General features: G+C 42.2%; 1 protein-coding gene across 13 annotated transcripts in view; it reads left to right on the top strand.

Annotated features, from left to right (window-relative positions):
• Nucleotides 1-22,734, top strand: part of LOC106604729 (disks large homolog 3) — a 142,736-nt gene that overhangs the window by 113,394 nt on the left and 6,608 nt on the right. For 12 of the 13 annotated variants that reach the window (XM_014199685.2, XM_014199684.2, XM_014199687.2 and 9 more), the window contains 3 exons: nucleotides 20,478-20,592; nucleotides 21,892-22,068; nucleotides 22,149-22,224. In XM_014199685.2, the coding sequence (XP_014055160.1) occupies nucleotides 20,478-20,592; nucleotides 21,892-22,068; nucleotides 22,149-22,224 (368 nt within the window). Of the gene's footprint in view, nucleotides 1-12,394; nucleotides 12,701-20,477; nucleotides 20,593-21,891; nucleotides 22,069-22,148; nucleotides 22,225-22,734 lie in introns of those variants that run through there. The other variant, XM_014199690.2, reaches the window with a different exon arrangement.

Genomic DNA, 22,734 nt, shown 5'->3' with positions numbered 1-22,734 from the left:
TGAGACAATAGGTAACATTTGGGAGAGATGTGAGCGAGGCCAAATAAGTGAATAATGTTTTTGGTGCAATCAGCTTTGAAATCAGCATCTTTTGCGTTATGTAGTAGGGTAGTGAATTGATGTTAGCTTTAGCTGTCAGGAAAGTTAGCAGTAGCTTCCAGCTTTGTAGGCTGCAAATGCACATTAATTACTTAAAAATCATACAATGTGATTTTCTGGATTTTTGTTTTAGATTCTGTCTCTCACAGTTGAAGTGTACCTATGATAAAAATGACAGACCTCTACATGCTTTGTAAGTAGGAAACACTGCCGATTTTGCAGGTTATCAAATACTTGTTCTCCCCACTGTATATGGTTTCTATCTACTTTTGAAAATCATTTGTGGAATATTGGGTTTCTACATTGTGTAAAAGCACTATATTCCCATTGAGATGCATTACATTGAAAATTGTACACTCTCTTTAAAAATGACAGGTTTGTGATGACAGGCAAGAGATCTGTCATTCATTGCTATCTATGATCATTTATCTCCTGAAGAATAAATCCCTTTTTCCTTTCTTTCTGTGCCCCCTAATGTTTAGATATACTGGTAAAGTTACCAGGTTGTTAGCTAGCTAGCCAATGACGTAACATGACTTAACAAAGTGCAAACATGATTAACGACCCGTGAGTAGTTTTAGAAGGCCCACGACATGGTTTATGAATGTAAAATGCGATCCGCTATAGGAAGATAAAAATGTTGCGCCTGTAATATGGGTCAGATCTTGTAACCAAGTTGGACTAGAAGCCATGACTTTTTCTCTAGGGCACCCGGAAACAACGTTACATCGAAGCCTTATTACAATTATTATCTGGAAGATTTTTTTGCTAGTCGCACAGTGCTCCCAAAATAAAACTTCTGGTCGCACAGCAAAATATTTTGTTGCATATGCGATAGGGGTGTAACTGTTCACTAAACCCACTGTTTGGTGCGAAAATGTAATGTCATTCACTATGTTCCGCATTCACCATGTTCCTTGCATTATCTGTGTGACGGGATTGTTATGTTGGGCCTCAAGTTTCCACTCTGTTGCGTTTTGTAAACGTTGGAATTGACCAGTTAAGTCGTAAATACCAGTTGGATAGTCATTTGATTTGAACTCGTTGCGAAATGACAATTGGCAAATGGCCAACAAGCTGTCTTAACCATAAACTTAAAGTACAGCTATATGCTTGTAAACAAATTATTCAGTTCAAAAACCACATTAGTAGATACATGCAATAAAACATTTATACAAGTCTAACTGCCAAAAATGCTGTTCTAGAGGCCCTTTTCTTAGTAGGTGATGTCAGAGGTCACCATGTGGGAGAAGTGGGTGCTCAGGATGATAGACGAGTTTCCCACTAGTAATTACTAGTTTGAGGACCGTTCAAGTGGATTTTTCAGTTGCATGTGGTAAATTCCCACTTTCTACTTGCTTACCAACGCACCATGACACAGCCTCCTTCAGTGCCAGATGCACACTTGTGACTCTCATAATAGTAATGTGATGGGTTGTCACTGTTAAAGGTCCAATGCAGCTGTTTTTTTTCTTCTCAATATCAAATATTTTCTGGGTATTAAGTACCTTACTGGAAGTGGGGAGGGGACAACTGTAAACTAGCTTTTATTGGCAGAGGTTTGGAACTCTTATTGGTCTAACTAATTTCCGCCTGGTGATTGCCCCAGGCAGGACAAAACTCCATTCCACCAAAACAGGATAACATTTCAGGAGGCCTTTTCAAACAGGTCTTACACTAAAAGGGCATTAGCAGCATTTTCACAATTGCACAGTATTACTCAACCCGTGTAGTGTGGAAATATAAAAAAATAAAATCACGTTTTAGACTTCACTGGGCCTTTTTATGTAAGCACAACACAGGGTGCATTAGCCAATTAATTGAAAGCTTTGGATTGTTTATATAGAGTGGGTACTTCCTGTTTTCTGAAATTGGTGCAAGAGGGAAGTTCGTATAGTGGCCCGAGCACTTTCACAAGGTGCTGGAACCCCCATTCTCAACCACCGAGAACGGGTGCATATCCACAGCTATAAACCAAAATCTGCATACTAACAAAGTAGCCTACCTATCGCTCTTGTAATTTCTTTGGTCAGAACTGGCTACCAAGGGCTACTTGAATCCATAGGGGAGCCAATTTTGTTTCTTTGCATTTCCGTCTTGCTCTGATATACTGGGGTGACGTTGGCGTATATGTCAACATATTTGAAATGTTGGCAGCTGCATTGGCCGTTCTCTTTGAGCGTGGTGACATACTGTTAACGTTTTATCCACAACTCTGTCCATCGCCGTTGTAATCTACTTGGAAGCCAAGATTTAAACAATGATTGAGGATCTTCCAATTCTGGTTTATCAACTCCACCGCTTGCCATCGTACAGAGCTAGTTTCCGGCTGCGCCTCACAAAGGCCAGTTTGGCACATTTTTAATTGGCACATTTCAATCTGCTGTAGTTTTAACAGAATAGCCTGAAAAGTTTTCAGATCAGATTTACTCGCGGCATAGGCCTTCAACACTGCATAGGTATCCTATAAGTCTAGTGTTTTTATTTGGTAATATTTATGTATTCATTTTGGTGCACTGCACGTACTGAACCGAGGTCCTCGTATCGAATACCTGTACCATCAAATATTATTTGTCACATGCGCCGAATACAACAGGTGTAGACCTTATTGAGAAATGCTTACTTACAAGCCCTTAACCAACAAAGCAGTTTATGAAAATATTTACTAAATAAACTAAAGTGAGAAAAATAAAAATAAAACGAACACAATAAAATAATGAGGCTATATAAAGGGGGAACTGAGTCAATGTACAGGTTAGTCGAGGTCATTTGTACATGTATGTAGGGGCAAGGTAACTATGCATTGATAATAAACAGCAAGTAGCAGCAGTGTAAAAACACCCCTAATATGTGACCAAATTGGATACAGTTTAGAGCCCTGGACATGCCTCACAAACTTTGGAACTGCCATGAGGTAACAGCTTAGTAATGGGTGCTGCTTAGCAACCATTATCAGTAGCTCCAGATGGCGTCGGAGAGGATGGCTGCCGTTTCATGGGCTCTTAACCAACCGTGCTATTTTGTTAGTTTTTTCCTTTAATGAGTCGGACGAGAGGGAATTACTCCAGAGACCAGAATCTTATCCCCGTCATTCACAGGAGAAAGAGACAGAAAAGATATCGCGGAAAGAGATTGGGGTGCCTAGTGAGGATCCACCGATGAGTGGCTAATCTGCCCTTGCCATCCGTACTACAGGCTAACGTACAATCGCTGGAAAATAAATTGGATGAGCTAAAAGCACATATATCCTACCAACTGGACATTAACTGTAATATCTTATGTTTCACCGAGTCGTGGTTGAACGTCAACAAGATTAACATACAGCTAGGGGGGTTTTACACTGCATCAGCATGATAGAACGGCAGCCTCTGGTAAGACAAGTGGTGATGGTCTATGTATATTTGTAAACAGCTGGTGCACAATATCTAAGGAAGTCTCAAAGTTTTGCTTGCCTGAGGTAGTGTGGTCTACAGCTTATCATGAGATAAACTCTCTAGGTAGATAGTGTATCTGTATTTTTCGTAGCTGTCTACAGACCGATGCTGGCACTAAGACCGCACTAAATCAACTGTGTAAGGCCATAAGCAAACAGGAACACGCTCATCCAGAGGCGGCGCTCCTAGTGGCCGGGGATGTTAATGCAGGGAAACTTAAATCTGTTTTTCTATCAGCATGTTAAATGTGCTGCCAGATGGGTAAAAACTCTAGACCACCTATACCCCAAACACACAGACGCATACAAAGCTCTCCCTCGCCCTCCATTTGGCAAATCTGACCATAATTCTATCCTTCTGATTCCTGCTTACAAGCAAAAATTTAAAGCAGGCAGCACCAGTGACTTGGTCAATTAAAAAAAGTGGTCAGATGAAGCAGAGGCTAAGCTACAGGACTGTATTATTAGCACAGACTGGAATATGTTCTGGGATTCTTCCTATGGCATTGAGGAGTACACCACATCAGTCATTGGCTTCATCAATAAGTGCATCGATGACGTCGTCCCCACAGTGACTGTACGTACATACCCCAACCAGAAGCTATGGATTACAGGCAACATTCTCACTGAGCTAAAGGGTAGAGCTGCCACTTTCATGGAGCGGGACTCTAACCCGGAAGCTTATAAGAAATCCCGCTATGCCCTCCGAACCATCAAATAGGCAAAGCATCAATATAGGACTAAGATCGACTCATACTACATTGGCTCTGACGCTCGTCGGATGTGGCAGGGCTTGCAAACTATTAGACTACAAAGGTTAGTACAGCCGAGAGCTGCCCAGTGACACAAGCCAGACGAGCTAAACTACTTCTATGCTCGCTTCAAGGCAAGTAACACTGAAACATGCATGAGAGCGCCATCTGTTCCGGATGACAGTGTGATCGTGCTCTCCGCAGCTGATGTGAATAAGACCTTTAAACAGGTCAACATTCACAAGGCCGCAGGGCCAGATGGATTACGAGGGCGTGTACTCCGAGCATGCGCTGACCAACTGGCAAGTGTCTTCACTGACAGTTTCAACCTGTCCCTGACTACGTAATACCAACATGTTTCAAGCAGACAACCATAGTTCCTGTGCCCAAGAACACTAAGGTAACTTGCCTAAATGACTACTGACCCGTAGCACTCACATCTGTAGCCATAAAGTGCTTTGAAAGGCTGGTCATGGCTCACATCACCATTATCCCAGAAACCGTAGACCCACTCCAAGTTGGATACCGCCCAAACAGATCCACAGATGATGCAATCTCTATTGCAATCCACACTGCTCTTTCACACCTGGACAAAAGGAACACCTATGTGAGAATGCTATTCATTGACTTACAGCTCAGCGTTCAACACCATAGTGCCCTCAAAGCTCATCAATAAGCTAAGGACCCTGGGACTAAACACCTCCCTCTGCAACTGGACTTCCTGACGGGCCTCCCGAGGTGGAAAGGGTAGGTAACAACACATCCTCCATGCTGATCCTTAACACAGGGGCCCCTCAGGGGTGCATGCTCTGCCCCCTCCTGTACTCCCTGTTCACTCATGCCTGCACGACTCCAACACATCATTAAGTTTGTCGATGACACAACATTGGTAGGCCTGATCACCGACAACGATGAGACAGCATATAGGGAGGAGGTCAGAGACCTGGCCGTGTGGTGCCAGGACAACAACCTCTCCCTCAACGTGATCAAGACTAAGGAGATGATTGTGGACTACAGGAAAACGAGGACTGAGCACGCACCCATTCTCATCGACAGGGCTGCAGTGGAGCAGGTTGAGAGCTTCAAGTTCCTTGGTGTCAACATCACCAACAAACTATCATGGTCCAAGCGCACCAAGACAGTCGTTAAGAGGGCACGACAAAACCTATTCCCCCCCTCAGGAGACTGAAAATATTTGGCATGGGTCCTCAGATCCTCAAAAGGCATCACTGCCTTGTATGGCAACTGCTCGGCCTCCGATCGCAAGGCACTACAGAGGGTAGTGCGTACGACCCAGTACATCACTGGGGCCAAGCTTCCTGCCATCCAGGACCTCTATACCAGGTGGTGTCAGAGGAAGGCCCTAAAAATTGTCAAAGACTCCAGCCACCCTAGTCATAGACTGTTCTCTCTTCTACTGCACGGCAAGCAGTACTGGAGCGCCAAGTCTATGTCCAAGAGGCTTCTAAACAGCTTCTACCCCCAAGCCATAAGACTACTGAACATCTTAATCAAATGGCTACTCTCTATCTATGCATTAGTCACTAACTCTTGCCGCGTGTATATATTACCTCGACTAACCGGTCCCCCTACACATTGACTCTGTATTGGTACCCCCTGTATATAGCCTCGCTTTTGTTATTTTGCCTGGAGTAAAGTTTTTAGGTATTTTTCTTAACTGCATTGTTGGTTAAGGGCTTGTAACAAGACCTTGCATTTAAGTCAAACTTTTTTTACGCCCAGCTGGTGCACACGGCCCATGGCCAGTAACTCTCATCCTGAGCTCTGATATGACATGTCCTTAGAATGGGTCTGTTCAGAGGAGGGACACAGCCTGGCCCGCTAGAGAGGATAGTAACTCAGTCAGAAGTAAGTGGAGTGTGGATGCTGATTCATGCTAGGCTTGTTGCCTGGACGCCTTTCTTGGGCAAGAGGTCGGCTATCCGCTCCACAGACCTTTGGAACGCCAGCACTGAATGGGAAAAGGAATACCTAAACTCCAAATAACTTCACAGATCTTTATTGTAAAGGGTTTAAACACTGTTTCCCATGCTTGTTCAATGAACCATAAACAATTAATGAACCTGCATCTGTGGAATGGTCGTTAACCTGTTGGGTCTAGGGGGCAGCATTTGCACGTCTGGATAAAAAAAATGTACCCGATTTAATCTGGTTACTAATCCTACCCAGTAACTAGAATATGCATATACTTATTATATATGGATAGAAAACACTCAAGTTTCCAAAACTGTTTGAATGGTGTCTGTGAGTATAACAGAACTCATTTGGCAGGCAAAACCCTGAGACATTTTCTGACAGGAAGTGGATACCTGATGTGTTGTATTGACTTTAAACCTATCCCATTGAAAAACACAGGGGTTTAGGAATATTTTGGCACTTCCTATTGCTTCCACTAGATGTCACCAGCCTTTACAAAGTGTTTTGAGTCTTCTGGAGGGAGATCTGACCGAACAAGAGCCATGGAACGGTGATGTCCCATTAGACACCTGGCGCGCTACTTCATGTTGGGTACCCTCGTTCCAATACGTTATAAAAGACTATGCATTCGTCCACCTTGAATATTATTCATGTTCTGGTTAAAAAAGGCCCTAATGATTTATGCTATACAACGTTTGACATGTTTGAACGAACGGAAATATATTTTTTCCCCTCGTTCATGACGAGAAGTCCGGCTGGCTTACATCATGTGCTAACGAGACGGAGATTTTTGGACATAAATGATGAGCTTTTTTGAACAAAACTACATTCGTTATGGACCTGTGATACCTGGAAGTGACATCTGATGAAGAGAATCAAAGGTAATGGATTATTTACATAGTATTTTCGATTTTAGATCTCCCCAACATGACGTCTAGTCTGTATCGCAACGCGTATTTTTCTGGGCACAGTGCTCAGATTATTGCAAAGTGTGATTTCCCAGTAAGGTTATTTTTAAATCTGGCAAGTTGATTGCGTTCAAAAGATGTAAATCTATAATTCTTTAAATGACAATATAATATTTTACCAATGTTTTCTAATTTTAATTATTTAATTTGTGACGCTGACTTGACTGCCGGTTATTGGAGGGAAACGATTTCCTCAACATCAATGCCATAGTAAAACGCTGTTTTTGGATATAAATATCAACTTGATAGAACTAAAAATGCATGCATTGTCTAACATAATGTCCTAGGAGTGTCATCTGATGGAGATTGTAAAAGGTTAGTGTATCATTTTAGCTGGTTTTATGGTTTTGGTGACCCTGTCTTTGACTTGACAAAACATTACACACAACTCTTGTAAATGTACTGTCCTAACATACTCTAAATTTATGCTTTCGCCGTAAAACCTTTTTGAAATCGTAAAACGTGGTTAGATTAAGGAGATGTTTATCTTTCAAATGGTGTAACATAGTTGTATTTTTGAAAAATTTGAATTTTGACATTTATTTGGATTCAAATTTGCCGCTCTTGAAATGCACCTGCTGTTGATGGAGTGCACCACGGGTGGCACGCTAGCGTCCCACCTAGCCCCAAGAGGTTAACCTGTTAGGGCTAGGGGGCAGTATTTACACGGCCGGATAAAAAACGTACCTGATTTAATCTGGTTATTACTACTGCCCAGAAACTAGAATATGCATATAATTATTGGCTTTGGATAGAAAACACCCTAAAGTTTCTAAAACTGTTTGAATGGTGTCTGTGAGTATAACAGAACTCATCTGGCAGGCAAAAACCTCAGATTCTGTACAGGAAGTGGCCTGTCTGACCATTCCTTGGGCTTCTTGACTCTTTTTATTGAAAACGTAGGATCTTTGCTGTAACGTGACACTTCCTACGGCTCCCATAGGCTCTCAGAACCCGGGAAAAAGCTGAATGATGTCAAGGCAGCCCCTGGCTGAAAAACATTAGCGCCTTTGGTAAGTGGTCGATCAGAGTACAATGAGACTGAGGCGCGTGCACGAGGCGACCCCATGTTTTTATTTTCTCTCTCTTTGTACTAAAACACAGATTCCCGGTCGGAATATTATCGCTTTTTTACGAGAAAAATGGCATAAAAATTGATTTTAAACAGCGGTTGACATGCTTCGAAGTACGGTAATGGAATATTTAGAATTTTTTTGTCACGAAACGCATCGGGCGCGTCACCCTTCTTTACCCTTTCGGATAGTGTCTTGAACGCACGAACAAAACGCTGCTATTTGGATATAACTATGGATTATTTTGAACCAAACCAACATTTGTTATTGAAGTAGAAGTCCTGGGAGTGCATTCTGACGAAGAACAGCAAAGGTAATAACATTTTTCTTATAGTAAATCTGACTTTGGTGAGGGCTAAACTTGGTGGGTGTCTAAATAGCTAGCCCTGTGATGCCGGGCGATCTACTTAGAATATTGCAAAATGTCCTGTCACCGAAAAGCTATTTTAAAATAGCGAGTGCATAGAGGAGTTCTGTATCTATAATTCTTAAAATAATTATGTTTTTTGTGAACGTTTATCGTGAGTAATTTAGTAAATTCACCGGAAGTTTCGGTGGGTATGCTAATTCTGAACGTCACATGCTAATGTAAAAAGCTGTTTTTTTTATATAAATATGAACTTGATTGAACAAAACATGCATGTATTGTATAACATAATGTCCTAAGATTGTCATCTTATGAAGATCATCAAAGGTTAGTGCTGCATTTAGCTGTGGTTTGGGTTTATGTGACATATGCTAGCTTGAAAAATGGGTGTCTGATTATTTCTGGCTGGGTACTCTGCTGACATAATCTAATGTTTTGCTTTCGTTGTAAAGCCTTTTTGAAATCGGACAGTGTGGTTAGATTAACGAGAGTCTTGTCTTTTAAAATGGTGTAAAATAGTCATATGTTTGAGAAATTGAAGTAATAGCATTTGTAAGGTATTTGAATAACGCGCCACAGGATTCCACTGGCTGTTAAGTAGGTGGGACGATTTCGTCCCACCGAGCCCAGAGAGGTTAAGACACTAACAGCTTACAGACGGTAGGCAATTAAGGTCACAGTTATGAGAACTTAGGACACTAAAGAGGCCTTTCTACTGACTCTGAAAAACAACAAAAGAAAGATGCCCAGGGTCCCTACTCATCTGCGTGAACTTGCCTTAGGCATGCTGCAAGGAGGCATGAGGACTGCGGATGTGGCCAGGGCAACAAATTGCAATGTCCGTACTGTGAGACGCCTAAGACAGCACTACAGGGAGACATGACGGACAGCTGATCGTCCTCACAGTGGCAGACCACGTGTAACAACACCTGCACAGGATCGGTACATCCGAACATCACACCTGCGGGACAGGTACAGGATGGCAACAACTGTCTGAGTTAAACCAGAAATGCACAATCCCTCTATCAGTGCTCCAGACTGTCTGCAATAGGCTGAGAGAGGCTGGACTGAGGGCTTGTAGGCTTGTTGTAAGGCAGGTCCTCACCAGACATCACCGGCAACAACGTCGCCTATGGGCACAAATCCACCATCGCTGGACCAGACAGGACTGGCATAGAGTGCTCTTCACTGACGAGTCGCAGTTTTGTTTCACCAGGGATGATGGTCGGATCTGCGTTACCCTGAGGCCTGTACTCTGGAGCGGGATCGATTTGGAGGTAAAGGGTCCGTCATGGTCTGGGGCGGTGTGTCACAGCATCATTGGACTGAGCTTGTTGTCATTGCAGGAAATCTCAACGCTGTGTGTTACAGGGAAGACATCCTCCTCCCTCATGTGGTACCTTTCCTACAGGCTCATCCTGACATGACCCTCCAGCATGACAATGCCACCAGCCATGCTGCTGCTCGTTCTGTGCGTGATATCTTGCAAGACAGGAATGTCAGTGTCCTGCCATGGCCAGCGACGAGCCCGGATCTCAATCCCATTGAGCACGTCTGGGACCTGTTGGATCTGAGGGTGAGGGCTAGGGCCATCCCCCCCCCCCCCCCCAGAAGTGTCCAGGAACTTGCAGGTGCCTTGGTGGAAGAGTGGGGTAACATCTCACAGCAAAAACGGGCAAATCTGGTACAATCCATGAGGAGGAGATACACTGCGGTACTTAATGCACCAGATACTGACTAACTTTTGATTTTGACCCCCAACCCCCCTTGTTCAGGGACACATTATTCAATTTATGTTAGTCACATGTCTGTGGAACTTGTTCAGTTTGTCTCAGTTATTGAATCTTATGTTCATACAAATATTTACACGTTAAGTTTGCTGAAAATAAACTCAGTTGATAGTGAGGCGATGTTTGTTTTTTTGCTAAGTATATATGAACTGAACTCACAGCAGATACTTCACCAGTAGGTCTTCCGAGTCCCTTTCATACATTAGCTCACTGGACTGTCACTAAAACTGTGACTCAGTCGTAACATTGAGTTGAATCGTGGGGTGTGTAGTGTGCTCTCATGCTAACCCTCTCACTGCGGTGGAATTACCGTAGACCTGCCTGGGCAAGGGGTTTCACAGCCACAGGACAGGATTAGGCTTAATGCGTCTGCATGCTTCCCTTCCCAAACAATTTGCATATATTATGACTTTTTGTGACGTTTGGTCTTCACAAGGGATATTTTGGCTGGGGTTTCTTCAATGAAGCGTTTGTCATTCAACGACTCGTTTTCATGCAAAATATTTTCACTTGAGAAATACTGCACCAAATATCTTAGTTACATGTAAAAATTTGTTGGATGTAAGATCTCTGAAAAAAGTGAAAATGAATGACTTTTGAGTAGGTGTATACATACTACGGCGTCTGAAGATGGACACGGTATTAGTGCCGCTTTTTCTCGTTGTTTATTCGAAGGTCTTTTAAGGGAGTATGCAAGCACACTCGTTTGGTTCGCCTTGCCAAGCTCGACTAAGCGCCAGCCGAACCGACGCATGGGGAAGCCTTAAATGTCAACCACAACAACTCATTTTAGAAACGGTAGACTCTAGCCCGAGTTACATGTTTGTTACAGCACTGCGGAAACAGTAGTCACAACCTAGACTAACCCAGAGAACATAGAACAATGAGCCAGATATTTCACCGGATTTATAATTGTGGAGCATCCAGTTGGTATTTCCACTCACTACTAAATATGGTGACGAGAGGAAGCCCAGTGGGAGAAGATGGAGCGAGATGGATTTTTGCCGACATTCTGCAAATTTTCTCGTTGACATTTCATCTCCATACAGTTTTTGGTTTCCAAAACTAGAATCTGTAACAGAGTTGACTGCATTTTGTGGACTTTACCCTTTGCCAAAGTTTCTAAAAATGGCGTTGTTTAGTAGTGCAAGGGCAAATCGAGTTATTGCACGTGCGCACTTCACAATGTAGGCATTCCCTAATGAAAATATGCAAATAAATGCTAGAAGGAGTGAACAGGATCTCACTAGCCCGTGCTTGGCTCTGCCCACCTGTTCTGCCTACTATGATAACTTGGTTCCTATTGGAAATGACAGGCTCTGGTCTATCTTGGGTTTGTTATAACAATCTTTGATAGCACTGTAGGCTCATATTACAAATGCATGCCTGGACTGTTGCATAACTGGATCAAGAGAGAAGCAGGCAGCCCCCCCCCAAAATAAAAGACAGCACAACTGAGGACAAGCAGTAGAAGATGGCGAGATACAAAAATTACCAAGTTTTTGTTCTTGTCTGACTGCAAACTACAGCTGTTTCCTGTGGAGCCTGGCAGCTAGGCAGGGGCTGCATGCTAGTCCTGCCCCTCCATGTCTTTCTTTCTGGTGGTTAGGACTTAAGGGACAACTGACAACAGATACAGTGCTCCTTACAGACCTTTAGGAGTGAGGGCCCCACCCACTCCACTCTCCAGCATTGCTCTGGGAAGCGTTCACTAACGATGTGTTATAGGACACTGTATTGTCTTCGTCTCTCCTTCAGTCTTTTTGTTGTTGTCCCTCTTTTATATCCTGCTTCCGGCATTGTTCCTTTTCTCTCCCCTCCCTTGTGCCTGAGAACCAAGTGGACTTGTCTGGCTGGCTGCTTCCGCTGTTCTGTGGCTCCTGATTAGTGCCGGAGCGTTGCCCCTGGTTACAGGCAGGCAGGTGGTGTCTGGTTACCTCACCTTGCTGTGTCATTCTCCTGTATTGTTAACCCCAGCCAAAGAGGGTAGGGTGGAGACTACACAGCAGGCCTCGGGTGTGGATTCTGTTTCCTTTTGAATTCTCTCTGCTTTGGGTTTCGACTGGGGGGGTAGAGTTGGGGCCTACTGCCGGAGAGAGTTGCCTAACCTTGTTTTCACACCTGACTGGGTTTATTTACGGAGAACCTGGAGTAGCCTAAATCATCATTGGTTGAATGGTTCTTTGTTTTTCCGACGTTACCTTTTTAGAGCACGATCTCTGATCATTATCATGTTGGAAAGGAAAAGTGTTTCCAACCAGCTGATGACTGATTTCTAAGGTGAGTAAAACCCTTATGGGGATGGGAGTCGGTCTCATTGCGCAACAATATTCTGTCTGAAAACAACTGTTTTAAAAGTGACGTTGACGTTGACACATACTTTAATTTGTCGACAGTGGTGACTTCACAGGAAATGGTATTTGGTTAGGCCTAACGGCAGGTTATTGTTATTATTTTTTATTATTATTCAATAGAATTAATGGCATCTTGTCGAGTATGTTACTGTCAATGTGGAACATCTGCACCTGTTGCTTCTTTGACAATGCTGTTGGAATCAATGTTTTATTCCCACATGTAATTTGCCTTATGGGCATTTCCATCGAAAAGGACCCATTAGCACCAATGTGACGTTCATAGGAGCATATCAAATTGGGTGTCAAAAAGAAAGCGAAAAGTTTATATTTTGAGGAAAAACAAAGAACCTTTTTGCATTTAAATAATTTTCGGCCTAAATAAAGGCTTGGATTTCTGGATAAACATGCGGTAAAGAAGAGGCGACTCCGGGATGCTGGCCTTCTAGGCAGAGTTGCAAATCCAAATCTCAGACTGGCCAATAAAAATAAAATATTAAGATGGACACTGGACAGAGGAACTCTGCCTAGAAGGACAGCATCCCGGAGTCGTCTCTTCACTGTTGATGTTGAGACTAGTGTTTTGCGGGTACTATTTAATGAAGCTGCCAGTTGAGGACTTGTGAGGCATCTGTTTCTCAAACTATACAAAATGTACTTGTCCTCTTGCTCAGTTGTGCACCGGGGCCTCCCACTCTTTCTATTCTGGTTTGAGCCAGTTTGCTCTGTTCTGTGAAGGGAGTAGTACAGTGCTGTACGAGATCTTAAGTTTCTTGGCAATTTCTCGCTTGGATTAGCCTTTATTTTTTGTTTCTGGCCATTTTGAGCCTGTAATCGAACCCAGAAATGCTGATGCTCCAGATACTCAACTAGTCTAAAGAAGGCCAGTTTTATTTCTTCTTTAATCAGCCAACAGTTTTCAGCTGTGCTAACATAATTGCAAACGGGTTTTCTAATGATTATATTAGCCTTTTTAAAATTATAAACTTGGATTAGCTAACACAACGTGCCATTGGAACACAGGAATGATGGTTGCTGATAATGGGCCTCTGTATGCCTATGTAGATATTCCATTAAAAAGAATCTGCCCTTTCCAGCTACAATAGTCATTTACAACATTAAGTGTCTACACTGTATTTCTGATCAATTTGATGTTATTTTAATGGACAAAATTTTCAAAAACAAGGACATTTCTAAGTGACCAACTTTTGAATGTGTGTGTTTTTTAAAAATGTATTTTAAACTGTAATCAGCATCCTCACCAACCGACACCGGAAATCCATGGATGCTGAAAAGTAATTTTAAATTAGGTTCAGATTTGGTCCTGACCAATCATACAGGAAGTAGATTTTATGTTTGGATAGCACAGTACGGTGAGTAGAGTATTATAGAGCAAATGCTTGTGCTTCTAGTTCTGACAGTGCAGCAATATCTAACAAGTAATCTAACAATTCCACAACTACCTAATACACACATCTAAGGAATGGAATAAGAATATGTACATATATGGATAAGCAATGACCGAGCGGCATAAGGAAGATGCAATAGATGGTATACAATACAGTATATACATATGAGATGAGTAATGCAAGATATGTAAACATTAAAGTGACTAGTGTTCCATTTATTAAAGTGGCCAGTGATGTCTAGTCTGTAGGCAGCATCCTCACTGTGTTAGTGATAGCTGTTTAACAGTCTGATGGCCTTGAGATAGCTGTTTTTGTCTCTCGGTCGCAGCTTTAATGCACCTGTACTGACCTCGCCTTCTGGATGATAGCGGGGTGAACAGGCCGTGGCTCGGTTGGCCTTCCTGTGACGTGTGTTGTAGGTGCCCTAGAAGGCAGGTAGTTTGCCCTCGGTGATACCTTGTGTAGACTGCACCACACTCTGGAGATCCTTGCTGTTGTGGGCGGTGCAGTTGCCATACCAGGCGGCGATGCGGCCCGACAGGATGCTCTCAATTGTGCATCTGTAAAAGTTTGAGGGTTTTAAGTGACAAGCCACATTTCTTCAGCCTCCTGAGGTTGAAGAGGCGCAATATTCACCACACTGTCTGTGTGGGTGGACCATTTCAGTTTGTCCATAATGTGTACGCCGAGGAACTTAACTTTCCACCTCCTACTGTTCCGTCGATGTGGATAGGGGGCTGCTCCCTCTGCTGTTTCCTTAATTCCACGATCATCTCCTTATTGTTAGGTTCATGTTGAGAGGTTGTTTTCCTGACACCGCACTCCGAGTGCCCTCACCCTCCTCCCTGTAGGCTCTCGCCGTTGTTGATAATCAAGCCTACTACTGTTGTGTCGTCTGCAGTGAGTAGAGCACATTAGTCCAATACGCTAAAGTACAGTGTATTGTGCTCTACTGTACAGGTGTCGCATAAGCTTTCAGAAACCATCAAATCTGTTTTAAACCATTTCACCTGCATTTTATATTGTGAAAGTCAATTTTCTTTGTTTTATTTTTGTATTTTTGCTTAAATAGAGCTAGTGCAACTTATTTATTTTTTTCACACAAAATACGTTAGTTCAAAACGGTTTTCTGCCGAATGTGTTGAACAGATGACAACAGACAAAAGTGCAACACTATTGCAGCCGCACAAGTAAATTGGCTAACAACGAAAAAGCACTTTTCTTGCAAAAAACTATGCATGGCCGTCATATTTCTATTATAGAAAGAATGTAGCCAGCTACATTAACTTTAAGCAAAACATCAGGAAATCTTGCATTTTAACTTTCTAACGGAAGAAAAACTATACCGTAGGAAATTACTGGAGAAAAGTAGACTACAGATCAGTCAGAGCACTGGTGGACCAATGTTGTGAGCAAATGTATTTCATCTGATGGAGAAGTGCAACTGAAGTGCGAAAATACTCCTTTTACGTTCATGATTTGGAGCGAACCCTGACTGTAGCCTAGCAGAATTTACAATAAGAAGCCATTTTAGATCTGCTTTTACGAAACACAGCAAGATATTTTTTCAGCATTTTATCTTTCCTTTTCAGCGTGGAAAATGCAGAATCCTGCTTTAAAGTGACACCTGCTGTACTGAACTATATTATACTGAACTCCGCTGTATTGTACTGTGCTGTGCTGTAGAGGTTGACCGATTATGATTTTTCAACGCCGATACCGATTTATTGGAGGACCAAAAAAAGCCGATACCGGCTGATTTTTATTTATATATATATATATATATATATATTTGTAATAATGACAATTACAACAATACTGAATTAACTCTTTTATTTTAACTTAATGTAATACATAAATAAAATCTATTTAGTCTCAAACAAATAATGAAACATGTTCTATTTGGTTTAAATAATGCAAAAAGAGTGATGAGAAGGAAGTGAAGTGTAATGTAAAAACAAAAAAGCTAACGTTTAAGTAACTTGCTCAGAACATGAGAACATATGAAAGCTGGTGGTTCCTTTTAACATGTCTTCAATATTCCCAGTTAAGAAGTTTTAGGTTGTAGTTATTATAGGACTATTTCTCTCTATACCATTTTGTATTTCATATACCTATGACTATTGGATGTTCTTATAGGCACTATAGTATTGCCAGACTAATCTCAGGAGTTGATAGGCTTGAAGTCATAAACAGCGCTGGGACTCAAGCATTGCATTTATTTATTTATTTTGCTCCTTTGCACCCTATTATTTCTACTTTGCACTTTCTTCCACTGCAAATCTACCATTCCAGTGTTTTACTTGCTATATTGTATGTACTTTGCCACCATGGCCTGTTTTTGCCTTTACCTCCCTTATCTCACCTCATTTGCTCACATTGTATATAGACTTATTTTTCTACTGTATTATTAACTGCATGTTTATTTTACTCCATGTGTAACTCTGTATGTGTCAAACTGCTTTGCTTTATCTTGGCCAGGTCGCAATTGTAAATGAGAACTTGTTCTCAACTTGCCTACCTGGTTAAATAAAGGTGAAATAAAAATAAAGAAAGAAAGAAAATTGCGAAGAGCTGCTGGCAAACACATTCATGCTGTTTGAATGAATACTTATGAGCCTGCTGCTGCCTACCACCACTCAGTCAGACTGCTATATCAAATCATAGACTTAATTATAATATTATAGACACACAAATACGAGCCTTAGTTTCCGGATTTGACTGTATTAATGACTTATCATTTCGCAAACAGAACGTTTATTCTTCCTGTGAAATACGGAACCGTTCTGTATTTTATCGAACTGGTGTCATCCATAAGTCTAAATGTTGTTGCATTGAAGGTTGTGCAATGTTTTGTCATAATTATGTAAAATTCTGGCAAATTAATTACGGTCTTTGTTAGGAAGAAATGGTCTTCACACAGTTCGCAACGAGCCAGGCGGCCCAAACTGCTGCATATACCCTGACTCTGCTTGCACTGAACGCAAGATAAGTCACACAATTTACCTAGTTAATATTGCCTGCTAACATGAATTTATTTTAACTAAATATGCAGGTTTTAGAAAATATATATACTTGTGTATTGATTTTAAGAAAGGCATTGATGTTTATGGTTAGGTACATTGGTGCAACGACGGTGCTTTTTTCGCGAAAGCGCTTGTTAAATCATCACCCGTTTGGCGAAGTAGGCTGTGATTCGATGATAAATTAACAAGCACCGCATTGATTATTTGCAACGCAGGACAAGCTAGTTAAACTAGTAATATCATCAACCATGTGTAGTTAACTAGTGATTCTGTTAAGATTGTTTTTTTTTTTTATAAGATAAGTTTAATGCTAGCTAGCAACTTACCTTGGCTCCTTGCTGCACTCACGTAACAGGTGGTCACCCTGCCACGGAGTCTCCTCGTGGAGTGCAATGTAATCGGCGTCCAATAATGCCGATTTACCAAGTTGTTATGAAAACTAGAAATCGGCCCAAATTAATCGGCCTCTACTTTGCGGTGGTGCACTGTGCTGTCCAAACTTGTGAAACATGAGGAGAATGACATTCCTATCCATAATGATGCATTTCTTTGTAGTACAGCTCAGGGACCTATGATGTAATTCCGTCTCCGGGTGTAAATCCACTTCACTTACTGTAGTTCAATAACCGAAATAGATTTTTTTTTTCAAACTCAAGGTGCCATGTCATAGCTGACACACCGTTCTTTCTGCAGATATCGTTGAATCTTAATTTGAAGCAGATATTTACGTTTCTTTTGGAAAACGTGGTGACAAAGATTTTACTGTAATTCTGTTACCAAAGTTTGCATCTGCAGTTCTTCCACTAAATCAGTGGAAATTGTTAAAAGTAGTCCTTATGCAAAGTTGTATGGTTTATTAAACTTTTTAAATCAATGGCATACATTTTTTAACCTGTTAGGGCTAGGGGGCAGTATTTACACGGCCGGATAAAAAACGTACCCGAATTAATCTGGTTATTACTACTGCCCAGAAACTAGAATATGCATATAATTATTGGCTTTGGATAGAAAACACCCTAAAGTTTCTAAAACTGTTTGAATGGTGTCTGAGTATAACAGAACTCATATGGCAGGCAAAAACCTGAGAAGATTCCTTACAGGAAGTGGCCTGTCTGACAAGTTCTTGTTCTTCTTGACTCTCTTTATTGAAAACTGAGGATCTTTGCTGTAACGTGACACTTCCTACGGCTCCCATAGGCTCTCAGAACCCGGGAAAAAGCTGAATGATGTAATTCCAGCCCCTGGCTGAAAAACATTAGCGCCTTTGGTAAGTGGTCTATCAGAGGACAATCTGACTGAGGCGCGTGCACGAGGTGACCCCATGTTTTTATTTTCTCTCTCTTTGAACATAAACACGATTTCCCGGTCGGAATATTATCGCTTTTTTATGAGAAAAATGGCATAAAAATTTATTTTAAACAGCGGTTGACATGCTTCGAAGTACGGTAATGGAATATTTAGAATTTTTTGGTCACGAAACGCATCGTGCGCGTCACCCTTCTTTACACTTCGGATAGTGTCTTGAACGCACAAACAAAACAGAGGATATTTGAACATAACTATGGATTATTTTGAACCAAACCAACATTTGTTATTGAAGTAGAAGTCCTGGGAGTGCATTCTGACGAAGAACAGCAAAGGTAATAACATTTTTCTTATAGTAAATCTGACTTTGGTGAGGGCTAAACTTGGTGGGTGTCTAAATAGCTAGCCCTGTGATGCCGGGCTATCTACTTAGAATATTGCAAAATGTGCTTTCACCGAAAAGCTATTTTAAAATCGGACATAGCGAGTGCATAGAGGAGTTCTGTATCTATAATTCTTAAAATAATTGTTATGTTTTTTGTGAACGTTTATCGTGAGTAATTTAGTAAATTCACCGGAAGTTTGCGGGGGGTATGCTAGTTCTGAACGTCACATGCTAATGTAAAAAGCTGGTTTTTGATATAAATATGAACTTGATTGAACAAAACATGCATGTATTGTATAACATAATGTCCTAAGATTGTCATCTGATGAAGATCATCAAAGGTTAGTGCTGCATTTAGCTGTGGTTTGGGTTTATGTGACATATGCTAGCTTGAAAAATGGGTGTCTGATTATTTCTGGCTGGGTACTCTGCTGACATAATCTAATGTTTTGCTTTCGTTGTAAAGCCTTTTTGAAATCGGACAATGTGGTTAGATTAACGAGAGTCTTGTCTTTAAAATTGTGTAAAATAGTCATATGTTTGAGAAATTGAAGTAATAGCATTTCTAAGGTATTTGAATAACGCGCCACGGGATTCCACTGGCTGTTACGTAGGTGGGACGAAATCGTCCCACTGGCCCTAGAGAAGTTAAAGTGAAAAAGCTGAGTCAAAGCGTAATTCCATTACTGTGGAATAGCCCTTATTAAATCTTATCTCAGGGTGTTGGACTACAGAAACAAACATTGGTTGAGGCACTCCACTAACACCAGTGTGCTTCTGACGTTTACACTGTTCTTTGTTTTTCTAGCTGTGTCTGTTGGTTTTGTTCTTGTTGCCTAGTGTGTACTATGGGTTGGTTGCTTGGCTTGTTCCAGCAGCCTGGCCACACACTAACTGCACTGTCCTGCTAGCCTAATGAGTGCATGTTTATGAGGAGGCTCAGGTGGATTCATATATCAGCTCTGCAACTGTCCCTGGGCCATACAGGAAGGAAGCGGTGGCTTTAAACACCATGACAAATATTTGTCCATTCAAACGGGTTGTAGTGGCTAGCTTCCTTTAACGAAAAATCATGTTAGAGGTCCATGTTGAACCTACTTAATTAATCTGCATAATTAATGCCCTGCCATGAGATATTAGTGGATGTGTGAGGCAGATACATGATGAAGCTCCATCTGGTCCTGAGGTAATTAATCAGGCTGAAACAACCCACTACTGAACCTGGACTCCACTACTTTCTCTCTCTGCTCACCAGAGCACCGAGTGTGACTTTCTCTCTCTCACTCACTCTCTGTCTCTCTCTCACACACTCTCTCACTCAATGCCCAGGAGACACTAGTAGAGGACTGGGTTCACTTCACATTGATCCAGGCCGTGTGTGTTAACATCTAAACTGGAGAGCAAAGCAAATAACAATGGTATTTTTAGGGGTGTGTCATTGCGAATATTTACACATTGTGTATGTCGGTCCCTGCAAGTACATCAACCATTCATCAGATTCTGTGAGAATTAAAGGGGGGTGAACTCTGTGTGTGTGTGTGACATTGTGAATTTTAACACCATTTGTGTGTGTCCCTGCAGAGTACAGCCGCTTTGAGTCGAAGATCCACGACCTGAGGGAACAGATGATGAACAGTAGCATGAGCTCTGGTTCGGGCTCCCTGCGCACCAGCGAGAAACGCTCCCTCTACGTCAGGTACCAGAACACACGCACAGTACACACCGCTCCCAAATTCATCACGTTTAGCTCACCACTCACAAATACTATGATTTTTCATCAGCACAAAGTAGGTCACGATGAGACTATCGGACGCTAAATATCTGATGAATTTGATGAGCAAGCTTTTCAGTTGGATGCCACACATGACCTATTTTACATAGTTGCAGCCTATGGCTGGCAAACGTACTCCTGGTAACATAATGTTATTACATTTTGGGCATGGAGCCAAAACTGTAAGGAACCCCAGTCAGTCAGGAAGAGCAACATGTGCCAGGCAGGCAGCCTCCCCCTCTGTAATGAGTGCAGCTGCCTGAGTCAGAACAGGAAGTGTTCTGGGGGGGTCAAGGTGAAAATAATTATTCTATGATGTAACACTCATGTCCCAAGAACTGGAAACATATTTCAAGCTAAGTGCTGTGGTGCAGCGTCACGTAAACCCAATATTTACAACCCCTGCAATAATGGCAACATTTTCAGTTTTGATGGCGATTCTTGACAGAGAAGGAAGCATCTCAAAATCCAAGGCTTACTATGAACACAAGCTAGATCAAAATACTTGAAATGAATGATGTGTAATCTGTTCAATGTCCAAAGCAGTCAATAAACAAAGTAAGATATTGTTCTGTCATTTTCCCCATTGTTGTATCCCCCAACAAGACTGTAGCTCATTGGACCACCTATAGACACAGTGTAAACCAGGATGACTAATGCTCTGTAAGTCTCTCCTGTCAGCCAGGGAGAGCCATCTTTTCCTCTGTGTGGGTGACTAAGCATACAGTTATGGAGGAAAAGGCTCTGTTTCATTCCAATTCACAGCAGTAGAGCAGACTTCTCCCCAGCCATCCTATCCTCTGGAATGTGAGACCTCTCAGGTGCACACACACCGCCAGGGTACAATCTGAATGCCTATGTCAGGGGAGGCACTCATGTAACCTGGCAGTGAGACTTGCTACCGTTACCTGCAGGTAGCTAGTATCAGGGCAGTCTGAATACTTTGTCGTGTCCTGCAGATCCAGGTCAGATTGGTGCCAGGTTAGTGGCAGTAGTGGAACCTGTAGAGCTGTCAGTTCCCTATCTGACAGACTCCTAGCAGAAGTAATGGAAACTGTGGCAACAAAGAAGCCAGTGTGTTTTGCAATGACGTTGTCAAATTTCATCATGTGACGTAGTGGGTTTTAAACTTCAGAACTTGTTACAAGTATGGTGCAGTAATACTGTATATGCTGTTGAGTGATTGACACAAACACCCCTCCCCCTTTCTGTCTCTGTGTGTAGAGCTCTTTTTGACTATGACCGGGCCAGAGACAGCTGTCTGCCCAGCCAGGGCCTGAGCTTCTCTTATGGGGACATCCTGCATGTCATCAACGCCTCCGATGACGAGTGGTGGCAGGCGCGTCTGGTCACACCCCACGGAGAGAGCGAGCAGATCGGGGTCATTCCAAGCAAGAAGAGGTAACCTCATCACCCCATTTTTACCACCCAAAATGTGCTCCTGTTGTGTAAGAGATTTGAAACTGGTCTTTTCTACGCAGGGTGGAGAAGAAGGAGCGAGCGAGGTTAAAAACAGTCAAGTTCCACGCCAGGACGGGCATGATTGATTCCAACAGGGTGAGTCTGGAGGGCTGTGCTCTCTGGTTCTCCTGCCTGGCAGTGGGCACCCAGGGAGCTGACCCACTTCCCCCTCCCTGAGGCAGGCAGTGTGGGAACAGGAGCGTGTAGCAGGGACCTAGCTGCTCATTAGAGCTAGTGGAGAAACCTGAAGACTCGCATACATTTACATTACAGACAGTCCCGCCTCTTTAATTTAAAGACAAGGGGCTACCAAACTGACTCGATGCTTAGTAATGGGACCTGTCGCTTTCTTATCGAAGTGCAATTAGTGTTTTTAATGTGATCTAAAGTCTTAGTATACATCAGGCAATGTAAGAAACCCCTGGTTCACCAATGTAGGCTCTCACTGGTGAAAGTAATTAATTGGTCGTCTTGTTTTCACATGATTTTCGTGTAATATTGTGACACCTGTATGGTCCTGTAATGATATGCTCACTCATTAGAAGGACAATTTCCGCTCGTATGTACCGTTTTTACGATCAACATGGAAATTATCTTCCCTTTGCA

This window comes from Salmo salar, chromosome ssa05 (assembly GCF_905237065.1).
Source record: "Salmo salar chromosome ssa05, Ssal_v3.1, whole genome shotgun sequence".
NCBI lineage: Eukaryota > Metazoa > Chordata > Actinopteri > Salmoniformes > Salmonidae > Salmo > Salmo salar.
Note: the sequence above shows the minus strand (reverse complement) of the source record. Positions and strands in the feature narration are given on the sequence as shown.